Source organism: Phoenix dactylifera, chromosome 1, assembly GCF_051530095.1.
Source record: "Phoenix dactylifera cultivar Ajwa chromosome 1, Ajwa_hap1_PhDact_Kaust_v1.1, whole genome shotgun sequence".
Lineage (NCBI taxonomy): Eukaryota > Viridiplantae > Streptophyta > Magnoliopsida > Arecales > Arecaceae > Phoenix > Phoenix dactylifera.
Genome location: NC_143190.1, coordinates 56,810,220 through 56,823,825, shown reverse-complemented (window position 1 = coordinate 56,823,825; position 13,606 = coordinate 56,810,220). Strand labels below are relative to the sequence as shown.

The following is a 13,606-nucleotide window of genomic DNA, read 5'->3' as shown; positions in this document are numbered from 1 at the left end:
CGGTGCCAACCCTGTACCTATGTCCACTTTCCAAGACTTTCTTCTTAAAAATTTCACTGTAATATTTTGCATATTACAGTCCGATTGCTTTGAACGGGATCACAATCAATTCAGTTGATTTTTCTAGAAAATTAACCAAAATTTACACTGATTGTCTTACTTGGGCTCACAATCAACTCAATTAATTCTTTTAGAAAGTTAACCAAGACCTACACTGATTATTTTACTCAGGTTCCCAATCAACTCAATCAATTTTTCAGGATAATTGACCATAACCTAGATATTTCACGGGTATACTCAAACTTTACAAGCTAGCTGATTTTTACAATGTCAGCAACACTAAAAATCCCACACGAGATTTCCTAATCTTGTGTACTAAACAAAGATAGAAAAATACAAACACAATAGCCTCTGCAGAGGTTGGATTGATGCCGTTGAAGCTTAAGTGTGATTGCTTTGAAATTTGAGATCTTGATGAGTAGAATTTAACTTGTTCTCTTTTTTCTTTCTTACTCGCTCTTGATCTTGTAATAGAATTTAGTGATTAGCAGTCGAAGCTCTCTCTCTATGAATGTTTAGAAGCTCACTCTTGAAGCGGAAGGAGGCTTTGAATAGTCACTTCTTAGATTGATCCTCAAGATGAAGCACAAGAAGTGGTGTTCACTTATATTCCTTTTTGTTTACCCTATCTACTCAATCTTCTTAATCCATCGTATTCTCAAATTTAATTTGGAAGTATTTATAACTTGAAAAGTTGTTAGAAAGCAGTTTCTAGCAATTGAGAGTGAATATGATCACTTTGCTTTTGCAGAAAAACTAGCCATTACTATTGTCAGGCGCAGACGAGTAGACTCATAATCTTAGCGGTCGGCTAGTGAAAAGATTGTTTTTTACTGGTTTCATACCTCATGAATGCTTTATAAAATATTCAGATCAACCAAAGCTAATATATTCAATTAAGAACATACTTTATGAATGCTTTATAAAATATTCAATTGATCCAAGCTAATATGTTCAATTAAGCATATACTCAATGTACTATCTTCCTCTTTTTGACAGCATCAAAAAGTTGCATTTTAAAATTTAGAGAATTATAGCAATTGTTCCGATCAATATTTAGGGGATATGACAAGCTTAAAAAAATGATTCATAGCTTTTGACATTCAAAATTAACGTATCAGATTACTTGGAGTTCCAGAGTTTCAAAAATTTCAGACTTAACAATAGTTAACTTTCCCTCTCCCCATTTTTTGTTCAATTAGAGCTATTTAAGATCAATTTTAGTATTGCTAAAAACATCAAATATTAGAATTACAATTTGGCTCAATTAAGCACATAATATAACTACCAAATAGCAAGCTTTAGAATAAATTTCATATTTAAATTTCAGATGAGGCTTATTGAAGAAAATTAGGATTATTTTTTATTTCTTTATATGTTTAGCATTCTTTCTCTTCCTTTTTGTAGAAGCCTTTCATTTATGCTATTAAATTTTGTATGATCTCTCCCCCGTAAGTTTTCTTTCTCCCCCTTAATCAATCCTTTTAAAGTTTTGGAATTTGAGAAAAGTTTTCAATAAAGTTTTGAGATGTTTATCTTCTATGCATTGCAGCACATCTTAAGTCATTATAGAATATAGAGAACATATTAGAATATAGAGAACACATATTTTAAAGTATCAGATCATATCCATTTTAAACATATGAGAAGCTTTATAGAATCAAAATCAAATAAGGAGCTAATATTGATGAGTTTTTCAACAAGTATCAGTGCATTATAATATGTATAAAGGCGTTAAGTATAAGTACCATAGAATTAAAGCATGTTAGGCATCACAAAAAGTTATATCAAAATCAATCCACTCTACCTACTTTATAAAGTCAAATGCATTCATTTACTTTTGAGAATTTATTTTGTTCCCCATTTAGGTTGAATTATGTTTCTTTCAAATAAGTATAGTTATAATCTATTTTTCAACTTTAGAATCATTTATTCATTTTTAGGAATTCCTCTTCTTCCATCTTAGGGTTTTGTTTTTTTTAAGATATGCATGATTTAATTTCTAGCTTTTATAATAATTTCAAGTTCAAATCAGAATACCCTAGTATTGATTGATGTTTGATCTAATCAAATTTTAGCTTTGCATATTCAAATTCTTTTAGATCCTTGTTGACCGGTAATTATTGATCCTCTAGGGACCCATATTTTCTTATTTTTATCAGCAGGATTGTCTCTAAGTGAACATGAATGCGACAAATGACCCATTCTTCTAAAGTAATTACATTTTATGAACATGTGACTAGAATTATTAGAATCAGTTACTTCTATAATTAATTTCTTCTCTATATGTGTGGATTTTGAAAGCTTAGTATTTAAGTCTTTTACTTTTAATTTCAGATCATTATTTTCCATAGCTAATTGATCTTTTCCTTTTGAAATTAGTTCTTTTGCTTCAGATAATTTGTAGTTTAATATCCTAAGTTCTTTATGTTTCCTTTTTAATTGTTTTGACTAAAAAAAAAAAGAGATCTTCAAAAGTATTCTGCAATTTATCTAAAGTAAAATCAGAGTAGGATGCGGGTTTTACCTTATCTCTTTGTGCCATAAAGCACAAATTATTTATTTTTGTTTTTTTTTCTTTGGAGCTACTTCTTTTTCTTGGTTGGCTCCCCCTTAGGCAAAGATTTTTTTTTCTCCTTTTTTTTTCTTTTCTTTGTTCAGCTCTCCCTCAGCTGAAGCTTTACTTCTTCCTTCTAGCTTCTTCTTCTTCTTCTTCTTCATCTTCAAGAAATTCTTGAATTTTTTAGTGATTAAGGATAGGTCGTCATCTTCAGTACCAAATTTCACAAGTGTTGTGCTAGCTTCCTACTTGAAAGCTACGATTCTCTTCCCTTCATTGTTATCATCTTTTTGGTTCATGATGCTTAGCTCATGGGTCACAAGAAAACCCAAGAGCTCCTCCAAGGATAGCTCGTTTAGATTTCCCGTTTAGATTTCTTGTCTCTTGAATAGCTATTACTTTCGCTTTTCAAGATCTAGACAAAGATCTAAAAATCTTTCATTAGTATATAATTTTTTTAAAGTTTTCAAATCATTAATAATATTTAAAAATCTTAAAAATAGATTCATAAGATTGCATTTTAAACAATTCATAATTTGTGTTAGCATATTAATTTTTTATTCTTTCATATTATTAGTTCTTTCATAAATTATTTCTAATTTATTTCAATTTTTTTTAGCAGAACATGTGCAAATTTTATTAAATTTATTTTTATTAAAAGCGCAATAGAGCACATTCATTACTTTGGTATTTAGTTGAGCTAATTTCTTTTCATTATTTTACCATTCACTTTTATGTTTGGAAAACTGAATTCTACTTATGTTTTTAGTGGGTATGTGTGAGCCAAATACTATGATATTCCATAAATTATAGTTTTATGCTTGAATAAAATTTTATATTCTAGCCTTCCAATAAGTATAATCAAATCTAATAAAAAGAAAAATCCTAATGAAGGAGTGCCATTCAGCGAAAGATATTCCAAAGACTACCATATAGATCTAAAGCTTTAGACAGGTCTTTACAAGATACAAGAGCGCACTTGTTGCCCAGCAATGCAGCCCAAGAGGAACGATGAATTGAGTTTTTCAAAAATTTTATCTAACAATGAAACAAAATAAGTACTTGATAGAAGAATATAAATTTTACCAGCAAACTAATAAGTAAATAAGCCCAAGATGAAAGCAAACAAATCAAGCAATACAAACAAGATTTATAGTAGTTTGGTGCCTAACCCTACACCTACATCCACTCCCCAAAACTTCATTCTTAAAAATTTCACTATAATCTAACCATTGGAGAGACAAAAAAACTAATTATCACTATTGTCATATCACCAGTTGACTCGTGATATTTAAGAATCGAATCGACTCATGAAATGGGTGTCTTGACTACCTTCTATTTTCTGTCTGTGGCCATTTAGAGGTCGACTCGTTTGTGCTGGGTTGACTCATGATCTTCAGAAGCCGACTCAATATATCCTGAAACTCTACTACAGAAACCTCTAAAACTCTTCAAAAAACTTCTCCATGCTTCTCTAACTTTTTAACCTCACTGAGTTTTCTATAAAACAAATTTAACTTCTCTAAAAACACAAAATCATTAGTATTATACTCAAATATTTTGTACTCATCAAAATCAATCCATCAGGTAATACTAATAAACTCAATCCTAAAGACAATTGTTGTTGACAAAATACATGCATTAAATTACACATTTCCAACAAGTTCAGAGTGTGCTTCATACTTTGGCTAAGCGATGAATCTCAAAAGAGTCAAAAAAAAAAAAAAAGGCAATTTAAGTCCAGTAAAGTAAGAGAACAAAGAGATGCTTGCCCCAACAAAAATGCAAAAAAAAAAAATGATAATTACATCCCTGTGAATGCAAAACAAACTTTGCAATAGCAAAAGTATCAGGCTTCTATCTTGTCCTCCCTCTTAACTCTATGAGCAAGCTAAAGTGGCATTGCACATCCAGATCATTCCAGGGAGCCATATCACAACTTGAGTTGGTTCCTAGACATTAAAACACTTCAATTAGAAACAAATAAACCTGATAATAACAATTGAATGGGAATAATCACTTCCTAGTAATGAATAACAAAAGTTCCTAATTTTCCCAACTCGAGATTATGTTCATTGGAAAGATTGCTTTTGCAGTGAGTAGGCCAACAGTCTGTATCGTGGAAAGCAGAAGAAAAAGAAGTAACAAATTGATCTACTAGCTAAAAGAGGATGTGTCCACAAATTTCTACATTGGATCTTAGTAGTAAAGTCAATAAAAAGTTTAAAGAGAAAAGTACGATGTTTCAAATTCACTCTTCAGATGAGCAATTAGTGAATTATTGATGCCAAAATCTGATGTTAGAGAAGATTGTTGCATTATCTTTTCAATGATTGGGCTCTATATGAAGATTCTCCATGTCTTGAAATAGATATTCTAGCATAGCCCAGAACCTGTGTTTATGCATTAGCAATTTCCGCTGATCAGGCCCTTTGCATTATTGTTAAAAATTGTTGAGATTATTTGCAAATGATTGGTAGAAAGTAACAGGTCATTGAGAAAGTGAGAATTCAATCCAATTTTCACAAACTAGGTCAAGTTACCAAATCTACACACCCTTTGGGATATTCAATCTTGTGCCTGCCCTAATTCCTTGCTGTTGTCGTAATCACAGAGAGAACATATATGAGATCAGGCTCCTGAGGAATGATAGAATTGCAAATTGTAGGAGACAATAGGTTGCTTTAAAATAAAACATTGATTTCTTTTTTGGGGAAAAACCAAGAGAACCATACATGAAAGCTTATAGTTGTGAGAAAAGCAATATTAAGATGTCTTCACATAGCAACCCATCTGAAAATGCGATCTCTGAATTGTTAACCAGTTTGAACTTTTGCAATGGAAAATCTTCAGGGACTGATCCTTACGTCAACCTACAGAACCCAGGTTTTACAGTATCTCTTGGGTGATCCATCATAGAAAATTTTTCAAGACCTTGACACATACTAATAATGTTTTGTCTTCTAACTCATGCCTAAATTTCCGTCAATGCCAAAAAAAAAATAAAAGTCCACATGGGCACTAATAAATACTCTTATCCTTGCATTCCATGACAAGTGATCATCCACCAAACTCAAACATGTCGAGGAATAGCAAATTACAATCCTAAGAAACTGTTCCCATAAAACTTGGTGATCAAGTTTTTCTTTACCAAGCTATCACCATGATTTTGTGTTTTTCTCAGGAAATAATCTTGTAACTGCACAATTGCTTCATGTTTTTCTGTACTTTTATAAGATAAGAATACAAGGTTATAAATTATGCAGGAAAAAAAGCCACTGCGCTGGTCACTGGAAGGCAATTTTAAGTGAGTGTTTTGAATTCTGTATGTTTTGCTGTAGAGAACTCCATTTCATCAAGCTTTCAAGTGAAAAAATATGTGGTGTTGAATAATCTAAATCCAAAAGAAGAGCATATATACAGCTGTATGCAAGTACATATGGATGAGATTGACTGCGTAAATTACATCTGATTATAATTTCAACAATAGCCATCTCCATGGCTACTGCAGGTATGCTTCCCAGAAGTGGATTCGTCCAAACCATCTAAACGCCTTGATTGTCTAATTTTCTTTTTTATACTTTAGAATCTTATTTCATTAATTAATTCTCCCCCCACCCTGCAAAAAAAAAAAAAAAAAAAACTGCATTGAAAAATATATCTGCAAAACAAAAAGATAGCTTCTAAAATAGAGATTGAAAGAAGAAAAAAATTATTGCCTGGCCGAGACATGCAAGTTTAATACAGAGATTTGATACAGGGCAAGTCATGTAAGTGCAATCAATTCGCCACAGTTTGATCATCTTGTATTATCAAACTGCAATATGTAGAAAGCTGATTCTATATAATTATGATTTGGGTCATTCTTAATGGTAAAATCAAGAGCATAGTCATCATATTGGCACAGATGAATTCCAGATACCCATCAAATACCACAACAATGACACGTGTCTTCCGAATAATTGATACAGATTAGTGCTGATGTTTTAAAATTTGCTACTTGCACATTATTGTTACTGTTGATGATTTGATCTATTCAAGTTTTTGTCATGTACAGAACTGTCACTTGATCTGTTTTCTGAATTAGTTCAGTCCCATTTTCACGGTTGGTAACATGCATTTTCATGGCCAACAATGCATGCGCAAACTATATTGAGAAGAGTCATATACAAGGGGCATCCTGATTGGCTTTGAGGCCTGACCAACCATCACATCTTTATAGGGGTCGTGGATGAGACATCCAGATTGGGTTTTCAGCTCATGGGCCGTATTTCTCCTCTTTATTCATCTCTCTTCATTTTCTTTATTCGCCTTCAACCTTTTTCCCTAGGCCCCTATCAATTCTCTACTTTTCTCTTGTTTTGCAGGGATTTGTCACAATTTTCAGTGATCTCAATGGTTGAAAATCAGAATTATACCCTATAAAGACTTACACGTTAGATTTCTGATTCTATATTTGCAGGCTTGAGTCACATCAATTCTATCTAATCTTTACTTTCAATATTTTGACGAAAAAGACAAAAAGAGCAACATTTAAACTTTTGGCTGCAGGGATTTGCAGCAAACATTTGTATTGTAAGATCATATCATAAAGAAAAACCTGGTTTATGCCATTCTCAACCTTAGAACAGCTTTAAGTTCCAATTTCCTAAAAAACGCAGACTTCTTCATGCCATTGATACCCTGTGGTAGAATATATTGCAAATATTAACAATAAAAATCATGCATCAAGTTGTAAGCAAAAAGCCATAGATGAATGAAAACAACAAATGTATAAAGTCAAATTTCCAAACCATGCTTGACGACATCTCACAGCCTCTTGACGGACAGCCCTTTTCTGATCATCAAGAGCTTTTGATACAGCCCGTAGGACCTTAAAAAAAGTATTGGAGACATGTATATTATCAATTTTCATAGAAAAAGAAAAGAATATGTATGTATATATGCATGTAGCATGAATTAACACCTACAAACATGGTCTGACAAATGAAACAATAGCACGTAATATGAATAATCAAACCAACCTGAGGCCTCATGGGATAGATCCTTGCATGAGGAAGGCCTGACATGGCTACAAGACATTGAATTGCCGTCTCCCGAACAAGCTAAGACAATAAAAAGGAGTTTCAGACAATTCAGCTAAAACAATGGAGCAAGTTAAAAAGAAAGTAGTGCAACAAGAAAAGGATCTAATATGCCTCATCCTATAGCAAAAAAACTAAAAGGAAGAGTTTTGAGTAGTTTAATTCTATGCAAATAAAGGATTCCATACAGCATCCTCAAAAATTTAGCCAAGAAAATCCATAAAGTTTTTCATGCGTGCATGTGCTGGGTTTGAGTGGTAGGAAGGTTCAAGCAACATAAGTAAAAGGAAAAATAGAACTATTTGAAAATTTGAAATATTTGTAAAATATTTTGTCCTTATGAAACTGGCCTGCAAGATTATAAAATAATCAGTGTCAGAGTCACAGTTTACATCTTCAACTTAAAATTCCAAGGAATTGAATGATTGTCGAAGCTTACAAACTCTGGTGATCACAAGCATTTATGACATCGTTTTTAGAAGATTGACGAGTACATGGCAGTCCAAAAAAAATTATAAACCCCCCACCATCCCCTCCGGGGCCAAGTTTCCTTTTATCTGAAGACATCGCAATGCATCACTATGTTTCATAGAAGTCTTAAAATCACAATGTTAAACATCTTGTTTTATCAATGAAACCAGAAAAACTAAAAATGATCCACAACAAAAGAAAAACCAGAAATATGCGTATTGTCATCTCATTCCTCCATAGGAAGAAGGGTCAAACAGGTTTCCATGGCACTTACAGCCAAGCAAGAAACTGATAACAAATAGTGCCACAAGAGAAAATATGTGATATTAAGTGGTATAGTGTTGATGGTAATCAGAACATGTTTGCCCTACAGGAAAAGAGTAGGGATTCATTTTCAAAAACAAAAATATATTAAATACAGAGTAGACAATAATATCATATGTTATAAATTCATAAGTTTAAAGACAAGATATTACCATCATATGGGGATAGAAAATCAGTCTGATGAGGTGACTTATAACGGTATTGATGTTCTCTACGATGGCTTCTTTTCCTGTATTCACATGCAAAAACAACACAAAGATCACAAGAAAACCTAAGTGATAATTACATGCAAGTAGCAGTACCAAGAACCAAAGTAACTATTTGAGAATATGATTCATTGCTCAGATCTACAAAAACTCTCTCTAGTAATTTTATATTTGATAATTTATAAAGAAATCCATGTTTTTGTTTGATCAAACTACTGGTGATTTACCAAATCAATAATGACACACACCATTGTTTCGTGTCCTAAACTAAATACTTGTTCTTCATTACTGATGGCATAAAATGACATTCAAGATATGCAGTCATTAGGGCGTTCGCCTCATGTGATCATCTACAGCTTTTTCCTGTTAATTTCAGGAACCATAGCTATGCTAGTCTTTCCATAAAAAAATAATAACTGTTATGTCAAGTCAAATGGAATTTGATCAGAACCTGCCATTGCAGGTCGAGGGGAGTGCCTTGTCACAAATGGGGAGTGGAAATATAAGTAAAAAATATATAGACGATCAACAACGATATATTGACAAGCAAGTAGTAAAAACACACTTTACAGTCTTAAAAGATAGTCTGATCGACGTCGGAGTCCTGAACATTGTTTAAAGCAGTACAAGAAAAATGCAGCAATGTGTTCCAATATGTTAAGAATTTCAATAAACAATCTGGTTTATGATCTACTAAAACCTAGGTCTCTCATTCCATCATTAGGCTAATTTTCTTCATGTAGCATTCAGTTCAGACAGATGACTGTCAAATTCCTCAAAACCTCCACTTGTTGTGTGTACATTGGGGGTCTCTTGCTTTTACCCAAGCAGTCCCGATTACCAAGCTTAGCTTTAAATTTGCCTCACCAATATTTATTAGAGAAACCCCTTTGATTTTTTGATGTCTTATTTAATACAGGGGGTAGTAGATAGATGTACAAATCAAATATAGAGGCCCCACAAAAAACATGGTTTCAGATTTCCTCTCTTTCAAGATCAGACTTGTTGAGCATTTAGCGAGTAATTCACAATCACGTTTGTTATGAGAGTGCCAGATACTGTAGGCTCAGTGCGACTCATCTGCAGAGCAACCAAAGTTGCCGAAATAACCACTGGCCCATGTATGGTAGCATACATGTAACAGAAAATAAATTACAGAAACATAGGTATGCATACATATACGTAATGTACAAATCTAGCCACTGGCCCATGTATGCACCCACACAAACATGAAGAAATCTAGAAGTGTCTGGATTTATGAGATATCAAATTTAACATTATTGCTTTCTGCCTAAAGATATATCACCCTTTTTATTTTCATTATTAAGTTTTTTTGAGAATAGGATGGCTATTCACCACCACTCTGGTTTGAACGTGGGAACTCTCACTTGGAGTGGAAGGTACTAACCAGCTGAGCTAACAGCTGTTGGTAAGATGTGTCACAGCTTAAACAGCCACTGATAACCACAATACAAGAATGTGCTAGACTAATCTCACCATTATCATCCATCAGGATCCCAGATAGGACCAGCAGCAGGCTGTATATTAGATCTTTATTCAGAACATCCTCACTCAACATGGCAAAGCTATCCATTAATGAGGGCACGATCTGCAAAAAGATGAATGAAAAGTCTATTGATAACGAAATATTAGATAAATTTGTTATAAGAAAATCAAAGTTTTTGGTTTCCAAAGCAAACCTTCTTGGCTTCAGCAACCACTGCAGCTAGTGGAGCATCTGATATAACATGCGCAAAAGCTCGACACAATGCCACTCTGAAATTATGTTTCAGTTCAAGTAATTTCATTCCAACACTGGACAACTCATTGAGAATACAAGATTTTGTGTCCAAGTAAAAGGATCAACATTCCATGGCTTACTTGAAAGAAAACGAAAAATGTAATAGTCATGTCAGGCTATCAATAATGTGATTTTTTTTTCCTGAGTAAGTTAATCAAACTTCTAAAGAATAAATGATGCAGTCCAAAAGCAACTGGAATATTTTGTTCTTTGTTGTAGAAAACCAGATGCAGATTTAATGGTATTTGCAATAAAAAAAATGAGTTTCCATTGCTTCTGGAGCAACAGAGTTGGGATTTTTAACCAATATTATCCTAGCCAATAGCTAGATCATCCATATAAGCATGTAGCGAAGAGGATAATTGAACCAAATAACATTCTCTCACTTCTTATTTTCCTTTTTCTAATGTTAATGAATAGCTAATAGAGTAATAGTATCCATCATGACCCAAAGGTTCGCCGTACCGTTGTGTACCGTACTATACCGGTACTGAACTGAGATTTGGTACAGAAGGCATTATGCGTTGAGCCGATCCCCGTATAAGGTGAATCGACATTTTATTAGGATGTAAGTATAGAGACCGGTACCGAGACAACAAATTTTGCTTCAAACTAAGGCTCGCCATCTCGCTATTATATTGGTACCATGCTGCTGCAATGTTGATACGCCCGGTATGGAGGATGGTTCGGCATATTGAGACTAGGTACTCCTCCCATACTAAGTCTACTCTCAGTACCGGTATGGTACGATATGCTTGGTATGGGATACTACACATCAATATGGCAAACCTTGCTCCAAACAAAAAAAAATCAACTTGCCAATCATTAGCTACAGTTCTGCTTTTAGTCCAATCAGCTCCAGTAAAGAACATCTAAAGACTTATTTAGTCTGGGACTATGGTGATAGAAAGCAGAAAAATCTATCTGACATAATTGGCTCCAGTCACAAGCAATGAGACAAAATATTTTGAAACCCAAAAATGGTGGCATGTCTATAATTTATGAACGTATATGTATAGACATGTACATACCAAAAAAATGGTCTCATTAATAGACAACTCGGTATAATAGTTTAATAGTTTTCTAGAATTTATCCCCTCAAGAAAAATGCCAAGATTTAACATGGAACACGTTATCATGGATTCACATCTAGAAGTGTCATCCAGTGTCGAAGGGTCTAACACATACATATTTAAATTCTCCTGCAACATGGTTAGTATTCTCATAGTCTGATCAGAACCTACCAACACAACTTAACTTACCAATGGCCAACCTAAGAAGCATATGAAATGTGCGATTCTCACTATGTTTTTGTAAGGTTCTAATTTTAATGCTCAAGGGTCTTACCATACAAAAAACGCTACCGATCATGAAGCATTAAAGACATGCATGATCAAATTTTTATTTCTTAAAAACAACTGTATCCAGTTTTCACATCTGAAACTGAAGAATAGAGAGATCTAAACATAAGTGATCTTAAGGAATACCAGCATCACCTTTTACTATATTTGTCATACACCTATGTATTAGTCCATGCAACACTGGCCACATTCAAATTAATCTATTATATGCCGTAAATTGTTTTTCATGCCACATTTTGAACAACTTGAATTGACCAATATAGATTAACTCATATAAAATAGAAGAATAACGAAACTTTAACCCCATTAACAATCACAAGAAACATAACTAATATATCTACCGAAAATGAATTCAAAAGATCCAGAAACAAAAAATAAATAAATAGATAGATGAAGAGTTAGTGAAAAGGCTGATAATACCTCATACTCAACGAGCGAGATTGTTTGATTGATGAGAGCAGGACAGGCATCATGCTTGAGAAGAAACGTTGTTTATAAAGTGGTCTTATCGTTGCATGGAATTTTTTATTCAAGCAAACTTCTGAATCACTCAGAATTACATGGAATGCATCTGCGGCAGATGTTGCTAGAGAAGTATGCACATCCAGCCCATCACCACTTCCAGATACATCAGAGTGTAATTCCTTATATGGATTTGAAAGCAAATATTTTAACAAAAGCATTGCTATTTCCTTTACTTTTTCATGACCTCTCAGAAGCAGACCTTTTCCAATCCATGCTAGTCCAACCACTGCATTATTTTGAAAAGAACTGTTCTTGTTTAAGAGACATAAACAACTAAGCATTCTCTCACCACTGTTCAAAAGATCAGACTTTCCCAAATTACTACTGCTTTGGATACTCAATAAACTCCTCTCAAGAATCATTTCAATTGCTTCATCCAATGTATAAGCACTTGACACTTCTGATTTATCAATATTTACATGCCATTTGTTAACCATAGAAGCCAATGCTTGAGCTGCTGGCAGATGTCCTTTAAGTAGGAAAGTCGTAAGCATATTCGACAACAATTTTACATCTGGCAGAGGTGTTTGTGGAAGAAGCGCCATCACTACTGATGCAAAGAGAGATACAATCCATTCATCTCTCCATGACAGGTTAACTAAATCTGGAGTTAACTGTAACCCTTCTAACTTGGATGGAGAAAATGACAATGACTCCTCTGAAAGAAAGGTCGTAGATAAAAGAACGCTATAGGCTTTCCGCACTATCAAGGATTGACTTTCCTCAACACAACCCCAAACTAGAAGCTTCATTGTCATCATTACTCTATCAAGAAGATCCTGAAATTAAAGTATATCAATATTTTTTTGCCACATAAGTATATGTTGGTTCTCATGTTGGCCACATGGAAGTCAGATTTACTACTGAATAAAATATGGCAAATTTTGATAGCTTCAACAGCTTAAGGCTGACAACAGACAGCTGGGATAAGCTGGTTAAAAGTGAAAACAACTAGGAAATCAAAGCTATCCCAGCTACATATTGTGCCAGAAGGATTAACCTAAAAACAGATGCAAGTAAAATAGGTAAAACTAGCACCAGTTACCTTAAGTTTTACATCTTTGTCAAAAATAGTGATGCTTTCCATTTGGTCCCAGATACAGAGAGCAAACCGCATTGCAACTTCATCAAAATTACCAGAAGTGTAGCACCTGATCACATGCAGACAGGGTTATATCAACATATCAACTCCCTGAAGTTCTAAAGAATTCTTA

At 33.7% G+C, this 13,606-nt stretch overlaps 1 protein-coding gene across 7 annotated transcripts in view; it reads right to left on the bottom strand.

Moving 5' to 3' along the window:
- Positions 1–4,241: 4,241 nt before the first annotated feature.
- MET18 (ARM repeat superfamily protein) overlaps positions 4,242–13,606 on the bottom strand; it is a 31,707-nt gene continuing 22,342 nt past the window's right edge. For 4 of the 7 annotated variants that reach the window (XR_606367.4, XR_015971439.1, XR_015971438.2 and 1 more), the window contains 9 exons: positions 13,438–13,543; positions 12,288–13,171; positions 10,406–10,481; positions 10,203–10,314; positions 8,652–8,728; positions 7,645–7,725; positions 7,414–7,493; positions 7,221–7,303; positions 4,242–4,572 (listed from right to left, as the gene is read on the bottom strand). Coding sequence is in view for 1 of the 7 variants with exons in the window: in XM_008812268.4 (XP_008810490.3) it covers positions 7,288–7,303; positions 7,414–7,493; positions 7,645–7,725; positions 8,652–8,728; positions 10,203–10,314; positions 10,406–10,481; positions 12,288–13,171; positions 13,438–13,543 (1,432 nt within the window). In the remaining 6 variants the exon portion in view is untranslated. Of the gene's footprint in view, positions 4,573–6,086; positions 6,240–7,220; positions 7,304–7,413; positions 7,494–7,644; positions 7,726–8,651; positions 8,729–10,202; positions 10,315–10,405; positions 10,482–12,287; positions 13,172–13,437; positions 13,544–13,606 lie in introns of all 7 variants that reach the window. The other 3 variants (XR_003388480.3, XR_003388481.3, XM_008812268.4) reach the window with 3 other exon arrangements.